The following is a 24,148-nucleotide window of genomic DNA, read 5'->3' on the forward strand; positions in this document are numbered from 1 at the left end:
TTGCAGCAATACAGATTTTCTTTTTCTGGCCCCTTGTTTTTCTGTAAAATTCTTGTCTTCCCCTTAAACTTTATTAATCTCTATGTTTTATGTTTTATGTTTTATGTCATGAATTGATAATTTATAGACCTTTGCGAACCTCCCTACGATATACATTGAATTTTATAGTATGTATCAACTTTAGGGCATATAGATGTTGAGTCTATCTATTATCTGTAATGTCTCGTTGCATATGGATGTGCATGCTTTCTTTTGACTTGGCAAATCTAAAATGTTTCTCTGTGTGTGCATACCTGAAAAAATGACACGTGTCATATCTCTTACGTGGTACATGCTTTTTGAAATTGAAGGGAGTGAGAACGAGTGACTTGATATTTGAATGGCCATGGACAATTTAAGCAAAAGTTTACCCCCTTTGACTCCAAGAAGAACAGGACTTCTGAGAGATCAAGTTCAGTTGGTAAAAAGGAAGGATTGCGACAGATATGAAATTGCTCCAATTCCGGAACTGCTGTCATTTGAGAAAGGCTTCTTTGTAGTAATCCGTGCATGCCAACTCCTTGCTCAGCACATGGATGGCATTATTGTGGTAGGACTAGCTGGTCCTTCTGGGGCTGGAAAGACTGTCTTCACAGAAAAGATGCTAAGTTTTATGCCCAGCATTGCTGCAATTTCAATGGACAACTACAATGATTCAAGCCGTGTTATTGATGGCAACTTTGATGGTAAGTGCTCTTTCAGTTTTTATGGTATGTAGGGAATGGTGTTCTTGAACTGCAATGCAGTGAGCATCATAGGAAGAAGAAATTTTGCAGCAATGCTAATGCAATAGTGGAGCACTCATCACATCAGTTGGTATTTGAACATTATTGTCATATGTAGACTTGTATGGATCTAAGGCAAATAAAGTGCTTAAATTCTCATTTTCGAAAAAAAACAGAAGTGGTTATTTCTGCAATGTTTAATTATGTGTAGTACCTAGGAAAGATTTGTTTTTATCTCTTTTATTAAAATTAACATAAACTCATATGAAGAATGTTTCTAGAATAAAAAATATCTAGTTAAATTTTCTTCTCTTCATTTTTTTCCCTTTGTTCTTTATGGAATACCCAATATATAAGTTCTTTGGTATTGGCTTTCCTAGTTTATTGCATTTGTCATTCTCAATAGTTCCTTGAGAGAACTAACTATCTGTAAATTTCAGGTATTCTATACTTGGATCATATATGAGTAGGTGGCTATAGTAAGTCCTGATGTCTGAGAAAATATTGTGAATCTCATCGGCTGGATTTTCATTTGAATTATTTGTCTAGTATGTGCCAGGCATTTTCATACTTCGGAAAAATTTGCTTTTTGAGATTTTGTTTATGCCTATCCAAAATATCAGGTATTTCAGTATGCCGAGTCAATCCAGGCTTGGACTATTGAAGAAGCAAAAAATCTTTAGGATTTATAATTTATGAGAATCTTATAATAATACTGTAAAATATCAAATTATTCACCTCATACACAACATCCTGTTTATAGCTGAATCAACATCACATTAGTGCCTTTTGTATTTGTATTTGTGCCAGTGTATTTCCTTACATTTACTTTCTGCAATGTTCTAATTGTGAAGGCTGCAGTAGAATATATTTTGATATTTGCTGTAAGAATATTGTAGATAAATTTTTTCTTAGGTAATAAGTAGAAGAAATAATATTAATCACTACAGTATACTTTTTATTTATAAATTTTCACATGCCTTCAGTCTTGTTTCTTCGATCTTACAGAGTGACCATAGATCTTGAAATGGAGTAGTCTCTTTCTTCCCATATAAACTTGAAGTGAAGTTACCCCATTCTTACGGTAGTGCATTCAGTACCACTGTGGTCATCTCTCTATCAGACATGACTTCTCCTAGCTCTTGTAGTTGGTCTCGAATTTCTGATATCTTCATGAAGTATGAAGCTATTCCATCTTCCTTGGACATCTGTAGTTTGTAGAGTTCTTCCCTTAATGAGATTACTTCTCCTGCAGTACTTTCAGAAAACAGCTCTACCAATTTGTCATATTTAGCTTTTGCAGTTTCCAACCTTGATACATATGGGATTAGAGAGTCTTTTAAAGATTCTATAAGAATCCTTTGGGCTCTCACTTCTCCCTTCATGAATCGAGCATGTGAGTATCTTCCTTTGGAGGTTGGGTTATCAACCCCTTGATGTGATCCATGATCTCATTCTCAATAAGATTTAGGTCTGCCCTTTTCTTCCATGCAAGGAAATTTGCAGCCCCAACCAATTTATTGCTTTACTTGCAAAAAGACATTTTGTTATTATCAGATATAGTCATAGACTTACTTGAGAAATCGATGCTTGCTTCCTCCTTTATCTTGATGTTGATAGAGGATTTGCTTCTTGAGAGATTGATGAGAGAGAGCTTGATTCACGATCCTTCTTGAATGTTTTAGTCTTCCTTCTTTCTTGAAGATGGTTTCAAGACTCTTGTTGGTGTAGATTTCTTCAATCTAGGGTTTTGAAGATCTTGACCTTGGTAGCCCTTGAATCTGCTACGATCCTTCTTGATTGAATGCCCCTTCTTGACTTTAGCACCTAAGCTTCAATACCATGTTGAGAAATCTAGGGCATGGATAGTTAAAAGATTTCTCTGCTTGATAATTGCTTGTGATATACTTTTATTTCTTAGCTTATAGTCTTTTCTTCGTTATGTTATTATTGTGTTCTTTTCATCAAGGCAATTACCAATATGCACAATAAAAGACAAGTGACATAGTATGTAGGCTTGTCAGCCAAGGCCAAAACCTCACCTCTTGAGAGGAAAACATGATCAAAATTCTTCTTCTAGATCTTCAATTGATGAGTACCAAGACCATGGCAAAGACCCTTGGCTCTAGTATTCTCCCAAGAACCTTGTCACTAACCTTGATGTGCTCTGCTACTTCCCTTTCTTGACTTTCCTCTTGATCTTGAACTGCTCTCCTCAACTCCTTCTAGAGAAACTCAATCTCTATCCTTCACACTGCTTCTTCTCTGCTTCTTTTAGAGAATCTCAGTCTCTATGATCTTCGTCTCTAGCTCGGTCACCCAAAACAAGTATCCTAGAAGAATCCATTCTTCCCTGACCCCAAAAGAAACTCTCCTTCGCTAACCCCAAAAGAAACTTCTCCTTTGCTATGCCTAGAAGAAACTTTGCTTCGCTAGCCCAGAATATTCTCTCCTTCGCTTGCCCAAAAGAAACTCTCCTTCGTAATGTCCAGAAGAATCCTTCTTATCACTTCTTCGCACTTCTTCTTTGTGGCCTCTTCTTCGTACTTCTTCTTCACCAAATGCTTGTCGAGTTGCTTGCCTCTAAGTGAGGTCGAGTGTGGCTACTTATACACCTCACCTCATGCGCCTTAGGCCGACATGAGCTCAAGTAGGTAGGCCATCTTCTAGCAATTTCTTCCATTGTTGTAGGCTGACTTGAAGAGGATAAGTGAGAAGGTCTTGGAGGATACTTTACATAGACAATTTTGACCTTTTACAAAGTGTAACATGACTTCATTACATGACAATGACTCTATCATTTTATGACTAGATGACAAATAATTCCTAAAGACTCGCAATGGGAGTCTTTGTTGATTTCTGGTAGCATCGAATGTGCTCTAGTCTCAAATTTTGCAGAGAGGCTTAGGCACATGTATTCCAAAGAACCCAGAAAGCGTTTTGGGAAATTCCACCCAGAAACAATTTTATTAAAATAATTAATTATTTTTAATGGGACCTGTTGTCGCACAGATTGTCACGACAATGCTTAGACCGGGGGCTGTCACTCTGATCCCCGATCTCTCCGTTTAAGCCTGTCTCCCGCGGCTAAGGGGGGTAGACCCTGTAGGGAAATGGACGACCAACTGTGAACCAGTTGGATTGGGAGACACGAAGGAACAAGCACTAAATTAATTTTATTAATTTAATGGACCAGTGCCTTATGGGTTTGATGTTTAAACGATTACTTACTAGATGTTGCAGAAATGTAAACCGTGTACAACAATCATTTATCATCAAATAACTTGAACGATGCAAGATATCCAGTAAATTCACAATGTTTTAACGATGATCTAGCAATTTAAAACTTCGAAAGATAAAGCTCGATACACAACCACGTAATTTTTAAACACTAACCAGATATTACATTCATGATCATTCAAGCATGCCAAATCACATAAAAGATTAATCAAAATTTTAGCCTCAGCGGGAAAAAATAAAGCGTGATAAATTCCCAAGGCAAGAAAAAAAAATTCCCAAAATATTTTTATATTTTTCAGATAAAACAAAACTTTTTAAATCAAAAAATCTAAATAATATTAAAATCTAAACTAAATTAAATCTAAACTATAAGAAAAGAAATTCTTTATGCCTTTTAAAGTTTTATAATTTTTTATGATTTTTTTTTTTTTTAAAACAAAACTTAAAATTTAAATCTAAACTAAAACTAAAGTAATCAAAACTTGAAATAATTAAAATCTAATCTAAAACACCTAAAAAAAAATTAAAATCAAAAATAAAAAAAACTAAGGATTAAAACTTTTTATGTTTTTTTTTTGATTTATTAATTTTTTTTTTTTTTGTTGTTGTAATTTTTATACTTTTTGATTTATGAAATTAAAAATAAAACAAAACTAAATTTAAATAAATCTAAAGTCTAAAATCAAAAACTTGAGTTAAATGAAACTAAAGGTAAATGAACAAAAATTTAATTCTAAAACTAACCACGCTAACCATATCAAAAAAAATTTAAAAATCGATTTTTTTTTTTTTTTTTTTTTTTTTTTTTAATGTTAAAAACACAACATCATAACAAAAGATACGCTAAGAAAATAACCCAAATGAAAGTCGAATACCTAAAACCCTAGCCGCATAGACTTGAAAGATTTTCGACTTGCTTTGGTTATCACTTGTGCAGGTCGGACGGCATGAGGAGACTGAGAAAAAAAGACGGCGAAGGTGATTTCGAGACTTGGAAAAATCGCAGAAAGACAAGACGCGGATCAGAGCGAGGATCAGTGTGAAGGGACGAGGATGGGCAGCACGATGGGGAAGCTTGCGTACAGGCGTGGATGGGCGCAGGTCTGGCGTGGATAATATTGAGGAGATGCAGCGTGGAGACTATGAGGGTTTTGCAGATGACAACGTGAAGGGTGAGGGATGACATCGTTGAAAGCTGTGTGAGATAGCCACGTTTTTTTTTTTTTTCTAATATGTTTTGCAGGTGTGGAGAGGGGCTGAAGGGAGCAGCAATGACTGCGTGTAGAGAAAAAACGTGAGAGATGTGTAGAAGCTGGAATGGTCAGCGTAACAAAAAAATGAATTCATGCAGAGGAGAGTATGGCTTGTGCAGCTGAGCGATTGAAGATTGTGGAAATGTAGATTTGCCTCCAAAAAAAAAAAATTCAAAATGCCCTTGTAACACAATGAAACCCTGAGGAATAGCAAAGATCTGATCAAACCCTCGGAAACCTTCAGAAAACCCTGCAACCTGAAATGAAAGATCACCCAAAAATGATATGTGCATAAAACAAAACTAAAAACCCTAAACCCAGCAAAATTTACAGTATTTACAAACTGAAAGCTCTTAAGCAGCCAGATTTATCAATAATCACAGTAATATTATCAGAATTTAATTTTAATGTAAAACGCTTCAGAAAACCCTGCATGCATTCATAAAAATTATTTCGAATGATAAGCCCGGGATCAAGAACTGGCTGGGCTCTTTCAGAAAACACAGCCCGGGAGTTGGCTGGTTCAGCCGAGAACTTCCCCTAATGCCCGGTAATCTGAAAAAAAGGATTTCCTGCACAACTTAAAATCAACCATCAACATAGAAGGAGAAAACAATAGTGAAATCCCGATCAAATGGAGATACCTGCCACTATATTTCAGAATCTAAACTATCATTCAAACCCCAAAGATCAGACAAGATACCTGTGCCTAGATCAATCTTCATTAAGCTATCATTAATGGCTGAAAATAAAATTATGCAGAAAGAATAGAACAATCTTACAACATTTTCAGAAGAGTAACACCAGCAAGATTTTTAACCCCAAAGTCTTCTTTATTGCACAAAAAATGACTACAAGAGAGCTTTCTTTAGCACTAGACTCTCAGATCAAATCCTCTTTCAAATGAATATCACTCTATTTAAAGGAAAAATTCCCAACAGCTAGTTCGAGTGATCCATGTCAAAATGATCTCGACCGTCAATGAGGATCAGGACATCTCTTAATCTCATCCGTTGAATTTTTTAATGCATTAAAAATTGAAATTCTGCATTTATTTACTCAAAAATATTATTATTTTTAAGTTTTTATTTTTTTTTTTATTATTTTTTTTATTTTTATTTAAATTTTTATTTTTTAGTTATTTTTAAATTTTAAATTTATTTTTAAATGGATCCTCGAACTTAGCCTTTGGAAAAATCACCTAGACCTAGGACTTGGGACTTATGAGGGGATTAAAACATTTTCTAACCCTCAAGACACTTTACATCATGACTTTTACAACTTTACATCTCAAGGGGGAGAACCCATTTGACTTAGACCCTCATAAACCACCCAGTTCTGCGACACAACTATAATCTAGCAGATTAACACACTAGGATTCTCCTAAGATTCTAATGACAAAATCCATTCCGACTTTGGGTTAGGCTGAAGGAAAACTCTGCCGATCATAGATCGGTGAGACAAAAAACCTTCCGGAACGTAGATTATCACTAGGAAATTAGCTCCACCTAGGCAATTTACATACATGACTCATATCTGCTAAGATTATTTACAATTCACACATGTAGACTGGGTTTACAACATAGTATGATCAAGTCGACGATGACTGTCGAATGGCACGGACATGTCGATCAAGCGATATCCCTTTTTGCGAAGAAAAGGGGGTGTACTGCTATGGGTAGTTGACCGGTAGTGGTCAACATCTGGCTCTACTTGGGGACACGTTGCTGCACTGTAGGAACGTGAGAATCCAGAATCTGCATCCACGCAACACACAACAGAAATAAGTAGCGTCCATCCAAAAATCATCATATAACATTAAGCACAGGAAAGATAAAAGCTCTTCATTTATTAACTATCTAGTAACATGAAAAGTAAATCTAATCCTAAAACAGAAATGAAAATGCTGAAAAAAACAAGGAGTAAGGTTAGAAATACAGGGGATGCCCCATGGCATCAGATGTGTTCAATATAGTGTATATTGAGCATTTGCCTGCTTTCAGGCAAATCTGTCGGCTGCTTGTCGGATGTGCCATGTCCAATTCTACATATGGTAGGACTCTTTCCTATCCGAAAATCAAGTTGCTCGCGGCCGTCTGATGCATCAAATCTTCTTCTCATTTTCTTCCTCTTGCTCTTTTTCTTCCTAGTAGGCTGTATTATTGATGACGTGGAACTTTTTGCTTCAAAACTCTCAGATGAAGTATGCAAGATATGCGTGACATGTATTTCTTCATTCTGCATCTGCCCTGCCAAGGATGATGGACCAATCTCACAGGTGCCATGAGTTATAACTTGATCTTGAATGACTGGTGGATTAACCGTGTGAGTATCAATCTGATTATTAATTTCCCTTTCATCCAGACAATTTTCAATGGAACAAAGAACCTCATAACAAGATGGAGCTTGCTGTAACAGATAAGGAGGCTTCTGATCTATTGACATTCCTTGGTTTCTTTCATCTTCCGATTGCTGTTGAAATTTCTGAAACTGTATTTTAATGGCATCCATATGACTAAAGTGTTCAACCTTTATAGCACTAATTTCCCTGGCATGGTTTTCTTCCATATCTTTTATTACTTTATCGTTCTTTTCCTTTATGGTCATCAAGCAATACTGCATAGAGTTTATCTCTTCCTTATGATTTGCTTGCATGTTTGTCATATTTTCCTCTAAGCCTGATAACTTGCTTTGCATAAAACTAATTTCTGTGTCATGATTAGTTTTCATGGCCTCAATTTCCTTAGCATGCTGATTTTGCATAATTTCTTTCTCCTTATTACGTTTTTCCAGGTGGGTGCATAAAGTTCTCACATCATTAGCGTAATTAGTTTGATTGAACTCCATATTTTTTACCAGCCGCATTAGTTCTTGTATAATTTGCTTCTGATCTTCCTTTTCATTGTCAACACTATTTTTACAATTTGTCCCTGCTTTTCCACTATCATAGATTTGATCTGCAATGGTACAGGTGGATGGCACATTCTGATATGAAGAATTGTCTTGGAATCTTTCATCGACAGTTGGACCTTTTACAAGATTACTTTCATTCTATTGCACAATTTTAGGGGCGCAAAGCTAGCTATCTGGATCACCATATCTATCTTTAAAAGCATCGACAATGTCTTGTAAAGAAGTGAAAGAATCTTCAGGACAATTATTAAACTAGTTCAAAGCATCACCCTTTAAAGAATGGACAGATAGACGCATCTTGACATCTTCATGATTATATTGAGGAAGTCTACAATATATGATCATTACACAAGTAAACCTGTTTAAATGCTGTCTAACAGCGACTGAATCACCACCTGAGAACAAAAATAATTTAGAAATGGCCTCTTTCGGAAAATCATGGAGATTATCAGTAAAATGACATGGTTTAAATGAATAATCCATGATGAATAACTAGGGACCAAATGGATGATAGAACGAGATCTGTGCTCAAGAAAATCAATGGATGAAAGAAGTGGAGTCGCCACTTGAACAATGAATCTAATTCTAGGATCCAAAAAGCAACAAACAAGCTGATATGAGGGAGGCTTCTTGTCTGGGAAAAATAAAAAAATTGGAGTTGCCACCCAAACAAGAAATGAACCGAAGAGTAGTTGCTGATATGACGAAAGATAAGGTGATGAAAAGATCAAAAGACGTCAAAGAATGTTGGCCGTTTGACAGGCTAATGAATGGCATAAAAGATGAGACGATGCCCAAAAATTTTGACTCTGCTAGCTCAAATGAAAAATAAGAAAGAAGAAATAATGATGAATGTCGAATAAACCAAGGACAGAAAAAACTCTGTCCCCGGCAACGGCGCCAAAAAATGTTGTCGCACAGATTGTCACGACAACGCTCAGACCGGGGGCTATCACTCTGATCCCCGATCTCTCCGTTTAAGCCTGTCTCCTGCGGCTAAGGGGGGTAGACCCTGTAGGGAAATGGACGACCAACTGTGAACCAGTTGGATTGGGAGACACGAAGGAACAAGCACTAAATTAATTTTATTAATTTAATGGACCAGTGCCTTATGGGTTTGATGTTTAAACGATTACTTACTAGATGTTGCAGAAATGTAAACCGTGTAAAACAATCATTTATCATCAAATAACTTGAACGATGCAAGATATCTAGTAAATTCACAATGTTTTAACGATGATCTAGCAATTTAAAACTTCGAAAGATAAAGCTCGATACACAACCACGTGATTTTTAAACACAAACTAGATATTACATTCATGATCATTCAAGCATGCCAAATCACATAAAAGATTAATCAAAATTTTAGCCTCAGCAGGAAAAAATAAAGCGTGATAAATTCCCAAGGCAAGAAAAAAAATTCCCAAAATATTTTTATATTTTTCAGATAAAACAAAACTTTTTAAATAAAAAAATCTAAATAATATTAAAATCTAAACTAAATTAAATCTAAACTATAAGAAAAAAAATTCTTTATGCCTTTTAAAGTTTTATAATTTTTTATGAATTTTTTTTTTTTTTAATATTTTTAAAACAAAACTTAAAATTTAAATCTAAACTAAAAGTAAAGTAATCAAAACTTGAAATAATTAAAATCTAATCTAAAACACCTAAAAAAAATAAAATCAAAAATAAAAAAAACTAAGGATTAAAACTTTTTATGTTTTTTTTTTGATTCATTATTTTTTTTTTTTTGTAATTTTTATACTTTTTGATTTATGAAACTAAAAATAAAACAAAACTAAATTTAAATAAATCTAAAGTCTAAAATCAAAAACTTGAGTTAAATGAAACTAAAGGTAAATGAACAAAAATTTAATTCTAAAACTAACCACGCTAACCATATCAAAAAAAAATTAAAAATTGATTTTTTATTTTATTTTTTATGTTAAAAACACAACATCATAACAAAAGATACGCTAAGAAAATAACCCAAATGAAAGTCGAATACCTAAAACCCTAGCCACATAGACTTGAAAGATTTTCGACTTGCTTTGGTTATCACTTGTGCAGGTCGGACGACATGAGGAGACTGAGAAAAAAAGACGGCGAAGGTGATTTCGAGACTTGGACAAATCGCAGAAAGACAAGATGCGGATCAGAGCGAGGATCAGTGTGAAGGGACGAGGATGGGCAGCACGATGGGGAAGCTTGCGTACAGGCGTGGATGGGCGTAGGTCTGGCGTGGATAATACTGAGGAGATGCAGCGTGGAGACTATGAGGGTTTTGCAGATGACAGCGTGAAGGGTGAGGGATGACAACATTGAAAGCTGTGTGAGATAGCCACGTTTTTCTTAAATATGTTTTGCAGGTGTGGAGAGGGGCTGAAGGGAGCAGCAATGACTGCGTGTAGAGAAAAAACGTGAGAGATGTGTAGAAGCTGGAATGGTCAGCGTAACAAAAAAATGAATTCATGCAAAAGAGAGTATGGCTTGTGCAGCTGAGCGATTGAAGATTGTGGAAATGTAGAGGACCCTGAGTCTAAACTTAGGAAAATAAAATAATTAATGGGTATTAATCTAACTATGGGTGTAACTTCTAGAAGAAGACGAGGATCAAGCAGAAATGATCTTAGCCATTGATTAGCTTCAAATCTGGATTGTTGAATGTCAACGAGGAGATTATTTAAGGAAGCTTGAGGGTCATTTGGAAGACACACAGAGAGTTGATTAGTTCGATCGAATTGCTGAAGCTAGAGGCAGCACAGTGATTTCGTAGTGATCACGCAGAGGGGGGCAAAGAGATTTTTGGTTGGAGGATCTTCTTCGCAGCCAAAAATACTCAGTAGAGAGGCAGAGAGACACACATAGGAGATAGTGCAGAGGGCAAAGAGGGTGACACAGAGCCATGAAGGGCTCACACAGGCCGCGTGCAGAGCAGCGCAGTAGCTTCCAGTGCAGAAGTCAGAGTTTGCTGAGGAACTTGACGTTTATGAGACAAGAGGGTTGGAATAGGCTTCTGAGGGCAAATCGATTTCTAGTTGAGCTGACGTAGGGTAAGGCCCATGCAGGGGCAACACAGAAGTGGCCGAGGAACTTGTGGTTCAGTTGCTAGATCAGCCGGGGCTTGCAGTGTAGAGTGAGGTAATCTCACTAATTTCTTCTGCCAAGTGATTTTCTCTGTAACTAGATTGTTGGGAGGGCATCCAACGATTGTATTCATAAATACTTTTTCTTAATAATAAAACCCTCAGATCTGTTGCACCGTTTTCCCGCATTGAGTTTTTTCGGGGACATTTGTCCAAAAACAACTGTGTCATTTGTGTGTATCTTCTCTATTGTTCAGTTTCTTGTTTCGGCATATTATTTAAATGGTGTGGGCTGCAGTGTATGTATTTCGATGTTTGCCGTAGGAAACTGCAATAACTTGTTTATGTAAATCTGACAAGTAGAAGAAATATCATCAGTGTTGCAGTAAGAATTCTCAGGTTTAAGGAATTTTCACAGTCTTGACTCAAATACAAAATCTCTTGCTCATGAAACCCATGAAGCAAGTCAATACAATAATTCTAATTTTTTTTTTCTTTACATCTCATTACATAAAAATTAAAATCATAATTACATGTCATTATGAAGACCGAACCTAGTTACACTTTTCAACACATCAGAATCTTTGTTGAAAAGCTTCATCTCTACTTGGAGGAAGCAAGAGTTACATAGACAGTCTTCATTCCACCTACTTTGGGCTCCACAGTTTGAAAGAATGAAGGTATGATGATAGAAAAGTGCAACATGATAATTTAGTACTCCTCCATCTTCAAGCAAGGGAAAGGAAGCTGCTAAAGGAATTCTAGATGATCACGTGAAGAAAAAGGTATGCATATATTTGGTAAACTGTAATAGATAGATACAATCATGTCATCACTTAATTGTAGCTAGAATGGTTAGAATGCTCTATCTCATGAGCATGATTGAAGAAGAAAGAGCTCTTCCATATGAAGAATACATGAAGGCATAAGTTTGTCATACTACTTAAAGGCATGATGGAATCAACATACTATATGACCTCCTGAAAATATAAGGAGGTGGGCCATAAGGTTTCTAATAAGAAGGAACCATGTATAGAGACGCTAAAAGAAACAATATGTGAAGAAGTTGAAAGAAGAGTTCATGAGAATACAACTACATAGATGATATGGATAATCAACATTTGATGTTAAGAAGGATTAGATTTGACATCTCCATGAAGAAGCTATGAAGACTCTAATAAGTATAGTAGGAGAACCTTGGTAATAGATGTCTTGGAGATGGACTCATATTGTATACAAAAAGATGTTGATGTTGCAGAAGCAGATGTTATGAGGAAGGGCCATCATAAAGATTTTTATTTTTGAAAAACGAGCATCTGGTTGGATTGGAATTTGGGGCTACCAATAGAAAGTTGTAGAAAATTCACCTACAACTAGTACACATAAAATTGGATGACTGATTTTGAAAGGAACATGACTTGGAAGAGGGAGCAATATGAAGAATAGTCAGATGATGATAAAGGTCACTTTTCGATGAAAAGAAGGATGACATGACTAGCATTAATTGGTTCAAAACTATGTTTTATTGAAGGGAAGTGATGAGAAAGATGACTAAAGCCCTACAAAGAAATTATGAAAGACGATGGCTCCATGATGTAGAAGTTGAAGTTTATTCATGACATGATGATGCAGAAAATGGGAGCCCTACAAGCAATTGATAGCACCATGATCTCCACACAAGAATAGATAGTTGTTGCTAGAAACAAGTCCCTAGTTAAGAGGGAGCTTGGGTATATTCCTTTCACGTTACGGAATGAGCAGATCCTTCCTAGTTGCGAGGGAGAGATAGACACATCATTCTTGTCTTCACATCATGAAGAAAGAATGGAGGATTGGGTAAGCATCTGAGACCGATACTCTTTGAGGATGAGGTAGGGCATCCAATAGGCAAGAGTAGTCGAAGAGGAGATTCCTTGAGGATGTGTAAATCCAAGAGGGGAATGGTCCTAAAAGGACATACCTTGTGAACATCCGAATGGGGTATGTGCCTTGAGAGACAATGATGATGGTGTCTATAAATCATTGTCTCCCCAGCATTGTGCTCTAATCTAGTGGAGAGATAGAGTTGTTAGTCGAGGCCTTGTTATATGACAATGCTGGTTGATATGATGAGATACACAGATATAAGTTGAAAAGATAGCTTATAAGATGACTTACCAATACAACTCTTCTTATGAGAATTCTTCAGTATGAGAATGTCCTTGTACCATCTATGTATTATGAATAACTCCCTAGTTAAGAGGGAGTGTTGAAATGTGTAACTAGGTTCGGTCTTCATATATCTCATGTACTATTGACTTTATATATTTGCTATAAAAGAGAAAGAATATTATTGTTATTTATAAAGCATGGGGTTTCATGCTCTAAGTTAAATTGTTCTAGGTCAAACACCCATTGTGTGCTTCTAGGATTTGTTAGAAGAGTCAAGAAAGTCAAAAGAGTCTTTTTCATATTCATTAGACCCTATTGGGCATTTTGTATCATGTGAAAAGAATTATTTTTGAGTCAAATGTGTCAATGTATCCCTCCAAGATCAAGTCGGCCTGCAAGAGAAGAAGTCAGCCCTGTTTAGGGTTATTCATCCTCCATGAACAACTATATATATGTGTCACTCGACCACACTTGAAGATGATTGATCCAACTCCATCAACAGATAAGAAAAGAAGTCTAAAGCTAGCGAAGAAGAGGAGAATTCAAAGAAGAAAAATCAAAGTTTGAAGTCTGATTTTGAGCTACATTCTCCCACACGTGCGAAGGAATTAGGGCACATTTTGTTGCTACAAGACCGAATTGCAGATCTATTGAAAGAAGCCAAAATTTGGATCAAGTTTGAAAGCCTCATTACCTAGAAGAAGAGAGCAAGTCTAGCGAAGGAAGAAGAAGACCTTATTCTTCCCTAACATCACCCACATGTGTGAAAAAGATAGAGTTGCAGGAAGGTCGTAGAGGTATAGGTCTGCAATAAAGACCGAATTCTTTTGTAGTAAGCGAAGTTCTAAAGTTTGACCGAAATTGCAAACTTCTCCCTTCTTGTATTTTGCTAACTCTTGAGTCTTCTCCTTGTCTGGTTCAACTACTTCACCAAGGACATATTCCATGACTTCATTTTCTGTGAGTGCCAAGTCAATCCTCTTCTTTTATGCTAGGAAGTTTGCTGATCCAACGAGCTTGTTGCTTTCCTTGCAAAATGTAGCCACGTGATTTGTAGATTGAGACATAGAAGATAATATGATACTTAGGTGTCAACCAAGAGTCCTTTCCTTTTGGATGATGTCTCCAAATATCTTGATGTTTTCAATACCTTCAAGAAGATTTCAACAATGCCCTAGAATGATGACTTTTAGGATGCCTTCAACAATGGTGTCTTCGAACAACTTCAAAGAGTGAATGATGATGTCAATATTTCTTGATGTTTATTCTTCTTCAAGATGATGCATTAGAAAATCTTCAATAAGAACTTGTCCCTAGGTTGCACGAAACGGGGAAACAGGTACGAGTTTCCGAAACGAGAATCGATACGAAACGCGACCTCCCCAAATTTTGGAAACTTGGAAACGCGAATATATATATATATATATATATATATATATATATATATATATATATATATATATATATAAGGACATTTAGGAAATATGTGCAATCATAAAACATATATGATACATTCTAATTTATTACATTATGATAAAATTGTCAATTGTCAATGCATAAACTATAAGTCTCTAAATTTACATCACATTTACTCATGAATGATCACATAATGAAAATAGAAATATCCAAAATCACCCACGAGAAATTTCTAATTTCTTGTCTCGTGCTTGATTGGGAGTCTCGTACATAGTCAAACGACCTTAGTGCTCTTGATTAAATACAAGTTTCATACCCTAGTACCCTACATGCTCTTGATTATTGGAAGTCTCCCCTGCATAGAGGGCTTGGTTCTCTTGATTAAATACAAGTTCCATACCCTAGTACATGATAAAATCCAATGGAAACATTGCAATCCCCCCAATCCTGAAATCCTGAAGAACAGATAAGTCTGTTGGATTTTAAGTGAGATCTAAAATTCTACTTTCTCCATATGAAATCCAATGAGGGCGAAACCACTCTCAAACATCCTGAGTCATTTCATGGCAATGTTAAAAAAATTTAAGTAAAAGGATGAAAATGAAAAATAAAGGAGAATATCACTTTTACAGAATTTAACATTACCATGAACTGCGTATGCCTCAAACTTCTTGATGAACTACATATCAACACTAGGGCAAAAGTTCACTTTTATAACTTTAGACAGGCATCTAGTAGTCACTAGGATAACCTACAAATAAATTAGAAAACAAATTAATTAAAAAAAAAAAAACACAAGTAAAAAGCTGAAACGTGAGTCGTACGACCCTGAAACGCGTTTCAGGCCGTACTGGCCACGTTTCAGTTTCATGAAATGTGGCAGTACGACCTGAAACGAGTTTCAAGGCTGTACCACATGCGTTTCAGCGTTTCGTATTCGTTTCCGTACGGAAACGCCCCCTTGCCCTACGTTTCCTGCAACATAGACTGTCCTTCCTTACTTCAAGGAGAACTTGGTGATGAGGCCTTCTTCAATGAAAGCTTGATGCAGTAACCCTCCTTCTAAATCAATATGGCTACTGCTTCTTTGTGTTCTTCTGCAAATGATTCCCCTTGGAAAGTAATCCCTTCATATGTCCACAAGATGATCTTCCAACTGCCTTCTCTTTGTTCACCTTAGCTCTGATCCCATGTTGGAGAATGCAGTAGGGCAACTATTAATTCAAATTCTCCTTAACCTTAATATTTGCTTGTAAACTTTATTTATCTTCTTGTGTTTCTTTATTAGATCTTCTCATCAAACAATTATCAAGAACAAAAACAGTAAAGACAATGGACACAAGTATTAGGCTCTAAGCCAGGGCAAAACCCCTCCAAGGGGAAAACCTTGAAAATCTCTTCTCTTCTTATAGAATGTGCTTCAAATGAGAAAAGAAAGACCGAAAACCCTAGACCAAGTCCTCCTCCAAGCAACAAGTTAGCTCTCCAAGAAAGCCCTTGCAATTGGTCAAAGGCTTCCAAAGTCAACGTCCTTCAAATCAACCCTAATTCAACGCTCGACCCTGCAACTTGGGTTTGCAACTTGACTTGCAATACTTCGGTCCTGCAACAAAACAGAAACCCTAGTTCATGTCGCACATGTGAGCAGAAAAGTTCAAGTTTTGTCTCTTTTCTTCGCTAGGGCCTTCTCCCTTGCTTCTAGTCTTCTTTGGCTTCAAATCTTGATCTTCTTGCACAAAATTTCAAACATGCAACTAGATCTGAAATCACGGCCTTTGTAGCAGGAGCAGAAACCCTAAAACCTCTCACGTGTGAGAGAAAGATAGTCACAAAAATCAGATTTCGGTTTCTCCTTGAGATGCTTTCTTCTTCTAGACCTTCGCTCTTGCTTCCTTCTCTTTCCCAGCTTCATACCGAACTTTTTGCTTGAGAGATTGAATGGTGCCAAATGAGGTCGAAGCTGGTTGTATTTATAGCCTTTCCATGAGGTCGAATAGCCTCTTCTAGGCCGACTTATCACTGGCAGGGCTGACTTGTGCTTGGAGGCTCATGGAACTTTCTAGACTCGTAATTAATATCTTTTACATGTTACAGCTTACCCTATAGGGTCTTAGACACATGACAAGGACTTTCTTAACTTAAGAAAAATATTCTTTTGACATGACAAACCCTAGAGGCATGAAGAACATGCTTTACCTAGATGACCATCAAAATGGAGCATGAAACCCATGCTTAAAATAATATTTTCTTTCTTCTTTTTCTTGTAACATAAGATATACATAATGACTTGAGTACATTGACAATTATGAAGACTGAAACTAGTTACATTTTCCAACAGTCAGCCTCCTTCCAAGGCTAGCGTCAACCCTTTTGGCCTCCCAAAACTCTCAGCCTGCTTGCTGAAACTCAGTCTCCCCAAACTCTCGACCTGTCTGCTGAAACTTGGCCCACCCAAATTCTTGGCCTACCTATTGAAACTCAGACTCAACAGTTTTGGCCTCCTTCTCCACCCGGTACACTGTCCACAGATGAGTTTCGGCTCTCTTGTGCACTCAACCTGCAAACCTGTTCTCACACAAATCCTCTAACTGCACACTTTGCACCTCTCTTCGGTCTTGAGTTTCTCACTTGCTTGAGTAAACCACTCTCCCAAGAATGACAAAGATCACCTATCAGCCAAGTAAAACTCATGAGGGAAACACTTCATCAAGATATACAAAATGAAAAACATGGAAGAAAACTGCAGGAAACATTTGCAGACTAAAAATGCAAAGGTTGCATTATTGCAAAATTATTTCGGCATATTCATAGAAAAAACTGTAATGGTATTGAAATTCTTTGTGGACTTGCTGGAACACCTAAGATGTAGAACAAAATGATATAAAAATGAATTTATTACTCATAAACTGGTGTCTCTTGAATTCGAAAGAAGGCTGAATCATCAATTTGGAGGCCTCAGGCTCAGAGTAATATATCTTGGTGCAAGGCAAGGTATACAAGTGTGGTTGGATATTTTCATGTGTAGGGTTTTTGTACCATTATTTTAGAAGCATTATTGCTCCCATCACTACAACTTCAGAAGGTGCGTTCTTTGTTACTTGACTCCTGAGTAACGATAATATATTTTGCCTACACCCCACATATTTGTAAATGTCTGATGGCTTGGTTGTTGCATTATCCAACATATTAAATGCTTCTATTGCTCGAATTCCTTTCTTGTCACACTTTTGAATGCCTACATGCACGTCTACCTTGTACTGAACCACTTTAGATGAAGTTGTGTAAATTTGGGCTACTGAAATACATGATTGACTGCCGTTGTTTGAGAGCTCAGTTATATCCCAATCTTTCTTGTTGGCATTACAATGGAATGTGACTGCCGCTGTTTGAAAGCCCACAAATTACCAGTTGTTCATATTGAGATTTGGCACACTTGGAACTTTTCTGTATATCTGATTGTTTCAGAAAATTGCACAATTAATGGTGGAAAAATAGATCATGCAGGTAAAAATAGAATTCACTTGGTCAATTAAAATTTTATTTGAAAACATCTGATATTTTATGCTTGATTCAAGATTTGGTATTTGAAATCGTTCTTGTTGCAGTATAATTACAAATCAAACTTATAATTAATAGAATATTTATTATTACTTTCGTTGTTCTCTACTATGTTTCATTATCTTAGAGAAACATCTTTGTTGTTTTACTCATTTACAGACCGAAAATACATTTCTGCAGGAATGACTTTTGAGTAAATAGAGTTTTCTGACTCTGAAATTACATATGGCAAATCAGATCCACGGTTGACTGATTATGAAACTTTGCTTGAGAATATTCATGGTTTGAAGGCTGGCAAGCCTGTTCAGGTACCAGTATATGATTTTAAGCAGAGCCGCCGTACTGGTTACAGGTAGTCCTCTAATAAAATTCTAATAAAAAAAAGAACTTATTTGTTTTGTTTTCCATGTAGCATACTGCATAAGATATCCCAGGAAAACTTCCTTAGGGATTAGAGTCTTTTAAATCATGTGATATATTCATAATATGCATTTTTGTGCAGGACAATCGAAGTTCCTTCATCACGAATTCTAATTGTGGAAGGCATTTATGCCCTGAGTGAAAGACTTCGACCCGTTTTGGATCTTCGAGTATCTGTGACGGGAGGTGTGCATTTTGATCTTGTGAAAAGGGTGCTTCGTGACATCCATCGTGCTGGACAGGAGCCAGAGGAAATCATTCAACAAATTTCTGAAACAGTTCTGTTTCTTTCTTTGTCTCAGACATATGGCATATGTGCACATGAATGGTAGATTAAAATTATAACACAAATAGAACAGAATGGAAGGTATACAGGTCTGAATCATTGATTGCCTTTGACCTTTTTCTTATGCCAGTAAGGTCAATCAAGATCAGTGTTGCAAACACCCCAATTTTATCGTGATAAAATCCCAAAAATGCGATCTCTTGGCCTAGCCAATGTTTGCTGATTTTTAGTGATATTTTGGTGGTATCTTAATTTTGCCAATGTTTGCCAATTTTTATTGATATTTTCTCCATTTTAATGATATTTTGGTTTTCTAGACCCTTGCCGATTTTATCCGATGCCAATGTTTACAACATTGATCAAGATACCATGGCATGATGCATCTGAAAAGTTACAATTGTTATGATGTCTTAGTTTTTCAATCAGAAGCTATTGAAAATAGTAGTGAGAAAGGTCCTTTGACTTGTGCCTTAGTCAAAGAGACCAGAAGCAGTTTTTCCTTAGCATGCACAAGTTCCTATAAGTTAGGAATCAATTCCTATAAGTTAGGAGCTAATTCCTAAAAAATAGGATGAGTTCCTAAAATTTAGGGCAAATTCCTAAAAGTTAGGACGTGTGCATGAAGCAGTTTGACTAGTGCAGATGTGGAAGGCTTAGTTGTTTTCTAGTGCGAGTTAATTTGGGAAAGGACGAGCTAAGAGAGCCTTAACTTCTAAATTAAGGGAGGACGACTTACAACAGCTTGATAGCCTTTGTTTCAATTTCCTAAAATAAAGACTTGCCAGATTTAGCCTATTCGAAAAGCTTAAAAGGAGGATCAAGGCACATTGTTATTCATTGTCTTGTGAGCATGAGTTGGTGAGACAAGGAAGTAGAGAACACAGATTTGTGTTTGTGTGTGTGAGCTTGTGAGAGGATCAGAGTACCAAGAGGCTTGTGCACAGATTTATAGGAGAATTTCCTTGGGATTTGCACAAGGAAATAGGGAAGCAGGGATCAGAGTCTTGCAAGTGCTTCAGCTTAGTACAAGCGAAGAAAACCAGATTGGTTTCTATTGACATACAATTGTTTTTGTAAGAGATCTATGCTCATTCTTTTGTCAATAAAATTTTCAAGCAAGCAGAGGGTTATCCCAGTTGGGTTCCCTAGAAAAACAAGTGTGTTTATATCTGTGTAATTATGTTTTTAATTCTGTTTTATTCCGCTGCAAATTAGTGGAGAAATTCTGTGTCTTGTGAATATATATTAGTTTTTCAGAATTGTTCATTAAGCAGTTGCAGAATTTAGTGGAATTTCTATAGAATTATGTACCCATTTTCCACAATAGTTCCATTCTGATTTTTCTCATTGTAAGTTGTAACATTCAGATGTTTTATTGTTGGAATTTCTAAGTCTATCTGTTAGAAACCCTTCATGTACTTTTTTGATATATTTCTGCCTACTTGTTCTGATTAATTAACAAGTTATTTACCATGTAAATACTGAAATAAATACATGTACATGCTCAACACATTACAGATCATCAACTGAAGTAAAAAAAACAAGCACACAAGTGACACCGTTGTTTTAGACCAATGTCCCTGAAAGAACCCAATGCGGGAAACCGGTGCAACTATCTGGAGGTTTTATTATTATGTAGTTTCTGAATACAATTTGGGTGCCAAAACTGGCTCATCCAAAAAAGAATAATCTCGGCAGTAGTACCTCTCTACTCGGAAGCAGATATTCTGGCGGAAACCCCGGATAAACACTCCGACAATTCCCAGCTCCAATTTGTCCCACGAAAACCCCAGCGTTTGCCTCTAGGGACTGCGTCAGCCCTTCCTGGCCCAGCGTCAACCCAATAACCCCTGCATCAGCCTCTGGAGGCACTGGGTTACCCACGTTGGATCTTAGAGGCACTGTACAACTCCTGGCTGGCTCTGCGTGGGCCCTAGCTGGCTCTGCGTGGCCTCTCGCTAGCTCTGCATCCCTCTCTCACGGCTTCTGTGCTGATTCTCCTGGTACCCTCTTTGCCTCTTTGCTTCTGTATTCACTGCCCCTCAGCTGCAACTTTGATCATTCTTTCGACTCCCTCAGCAAACCCTGCCCCAGAAAATTGAAATCTTGATCAACTCGGTGTGTTCTCCAAGTGACCCTCAAGCCTCCTTTTATGTTTTTCTCGTTGACAATTCAACGGTCGAGATTAAGTCCCTAATCAACGGCTAAGATTAATTCTGGCTTGATCCATGACTTTTAGACCCTTCTAACATAGTTTTATATTAGTTCACATTAATATTTTATTTTCCCTAAGTTTAGACTTAGGGACTCCATTAAAAATATTAATTATTTTAATATCTCCCAAACTGTTTAGAATCTGCCCAAACCATTTCTGGGTATTGGAGATCTCATGTGCTTTAGCCTCTCCACTAATTTTCGTGGTTAGAGCACATCCGATGCTACTCCAAATCAACACTCCCTCTTAGCGAGGATTGTGCTTTAGTAATACTCCTCACTGAGCATCACCCTGATCATCTGGCATCGGTCCCTGTGCTGATGCTAGGCCTGCTGCCCATCATCCTTTGCACTGCTGCATCATGTACTACTACCCATGGCCCTGTCACTGCCACTAATGCATCTGTACGGCAGCTCCCTCTGCATCTGTGCTACTGCCCATGGCCCTGCCACTGCCACTACTGCATCTGCACTGCAACCTTCTCATCATGCTGCATCGTGCTGCCCATAGCACTGCCACTGCTAACTGTTGCACTGCAACTCAGTTACTGAGAGGTATGCAACTGATCTCCCAACTCTGACATTTCCGTCATGCTAGAAACACTCCTGATGATGAAGCTCCCTCTGTCACTGACAAGTACTTCCTCTCTAACCTCTACGCTGCTGCATCAACTCTGTGCATCTCGCGCTGCTGCCTCACATTGTCTTGGGACTCCTGCATTGTAGCTCCCTCTGTCGCTCCATTCGCATCCGTCTCTACCAACATCTGCCAGTCCGACTACTCCTTTTTGGGGCTCCCGTAGCAAGGTATAATGCAAGAGGTTAGGTACCTCGAGGATCCTGTCCCTCATCACCCGTAGTCCATTTGACTACAACTCGATGTCTCCCCACTTCCTCTCAAGTGGCATGTGAGCACTCATGGCACAGTCATCATCTGTCTCCATTTCCTTCTCCGCCCTTGTTGGCGTAGCCTTGGTCTCGAAAGCCTCTCCCTTGCTCTTCTTCCTCAGACACTGGGTTGCATAGTGACCCAGTTCCCCACAGTTGAAGCATTTGACCTTGGAGGGGTCCTTCTTCTTCCGTTTCTTCTGCTTTCCCTCAGATGCTAGGGAAACATCCTCCTCTTCCTCCTTCTTGATTCTGATCCCCTTGCCGCTGCTTCCCGACTTGCTTAGCCTTTTGATCTTTTCTTGGCGAAGAGTCACTCACATTTCCTCCCAATCTGGAAGGGTTGCCTTATCAAGTATGCTCTGGACAAACACCTCTCAGTCTTCTAAGACTACTTTTAGGGCTGTTCTCACCATCAATTTTTGATCCGGTGTAGCCCCTATGGAAGTTAGCTGATCCTGGATCTCCTTCAATCGACCGAGGAAGGTGTCGATCTGTTCTCCCTTCTGCATCTGGTATGGCCGCAATTGATTTTCTAGTTGCATCTTCCTTTGCACAGAAGTATGTTGATACAATTTCTTTAGGGCCTCCTACATCTCATTTGCCGTATTCTTCTCGGCAATATGTGGTACTACATGGTCCTTGACCCCGTCAAGGATGATGCTCTTAGCCCTCGCCATTGCATCCTCGTACTTCAGCCGGGTCAATTGGGACCGCTATTGTCCTCAAGGTGAAGTGCTTGAGATGGTTCCTATCTAGAATGGATAAGATTCTAGCTTTCCAGACTACGAAGTTTGAGGCTCCGTCTAGTCTATCTTGGTCTCTTACCTCGTTCACTGCCAGCTCGCTGCTCCTCTACTTCCCTCCTGGAAGTTCTTAGTGTGACTCCCTCTGAGCCTCGATTCTCTCCTGGAAGTCCCTCTGCCAATGTCGAGATGCCCCCACTCTGATCCTTAGTTCAGCTGCACCACTGATCTGGATTTCTTGGCTAGAAATCCTCGACAGCAACTCCCTCCTCCTTGGTCTTGCCTTGTTAGGTATTGTTCTGACTACAATACCCCACCAGCCTCACTCTGGAACTTACCCACAACCTCCTAAGCACCAACAAACTGAAGGTTAGAGCTTCTAGGCTCTGCGCAATCCCGACACTAGCTAAGTCCGCACCTCCTGGCCACGGGTGTCAATCCTTCTTGACTGAGAAAGATCATCGGTTACTGCGTAGGTCGAGTCTGCTCCCCTCTGCCACTGCATTGATCCTCTTCCCGGCTCAAACTTGATGATGTAGGTACTACGTCATCCCGTCCTTGCTGCTTCTCTGTTAGGAACAACTTCTGTCACTGATCTGAAAATGAGATCTTAGATAACTTTTAAGGTATTACAGACTCATGTGAATGGATTTGCCTATATTACTTAGTGCAATGGATCGATAAGATTGCGAGTAATATAGACAATGAGCAGTTAGAGAAACATAATAGACAAACACACATAACACAACAAGTTTAATATGGAGTTCACCCAAAACTCTTGGGCTATGTCTTTTGGTCCAGCCTTCAGTGGTGACCTCTCTGTTATGTCTTCAAGAGCAGAGTTTTACAAAATGTGAGCTCAAATTGAATCTCAACACAACAGATACAAAACAACAGGAGTTTTGCTTGAATCCCTTAAGCCTCTCTGAGTACACAGACTCTTTCTCTCACTCTATTTTTCTGTCTTCTCTTTGTCTCATCACTGCTTGCTTCTGTCTCTGTCATTCTGTGGCTTTTAAGCCAATCAGCGCTGTTTGTTCGTTTCCTCTTCTGGGCGCTCTGGCTCTCGGCCTCTGTCCGCTCAAATTCCCTTCGAGCATTAAACAATCATTGTTAAACGTCTTTGGGTATGGTGGCCACTTGTTTTGTAACGGAATGGACCGTCAACGCCTTTGAAATCCCCAGAATAGTCGTTCTCTGTTTACACAGA

The 24,148-nt window shown here is 37.9% G+C and overlaps 1 protein-coding gene across 1 annotated transcript in view; it reads left to right on the plus strand.

The window, feature by feature from the left end:
- Positions 1–345: 345 nt before the first annotated feature.
- The window catches only part of LOC149145338 (inorganic pyrophosphatase TTM1-like), a 220,988-nt gene continuing 197,185 nt past the window's right edge, over positions 346–24,148 (plus strand). Inside the window, exons 1-3 of the mRNA XM_089447507.1 lie at positions 346–725; positions 18,622–18,736; positions 18,887–19,082. Coding sequence (XP_089303633.1) covers positions 380–725; positions 18,622–18,736; positions 18,887–19,082 — 657 coding nt within the window. The 5' untranslated portion in view covers positions 346–379. The remainder of the gene's footprint in view (positions 726–18,621; positions 18,737–18,886; positions 19,083–24,148) is intronic.

The sequence above is a fragment of the Pinus tabuliformis genome, chromosome X (genome assembly GCF_031772625.1).
Source record: "Pinus tabuliformis cultivar Carrire ecotype Pingquan chromosome X, CPIR1, whole genome shotgun sequence".
In the NCBI taxonomy this organism is placed as follows: domain Eukaryota; kingdom Viridiplantae; phylum Streptophyta; class Pinopsida; order Pinales; family Pinaceae; genus Pinus; species Pinus tabuliformis.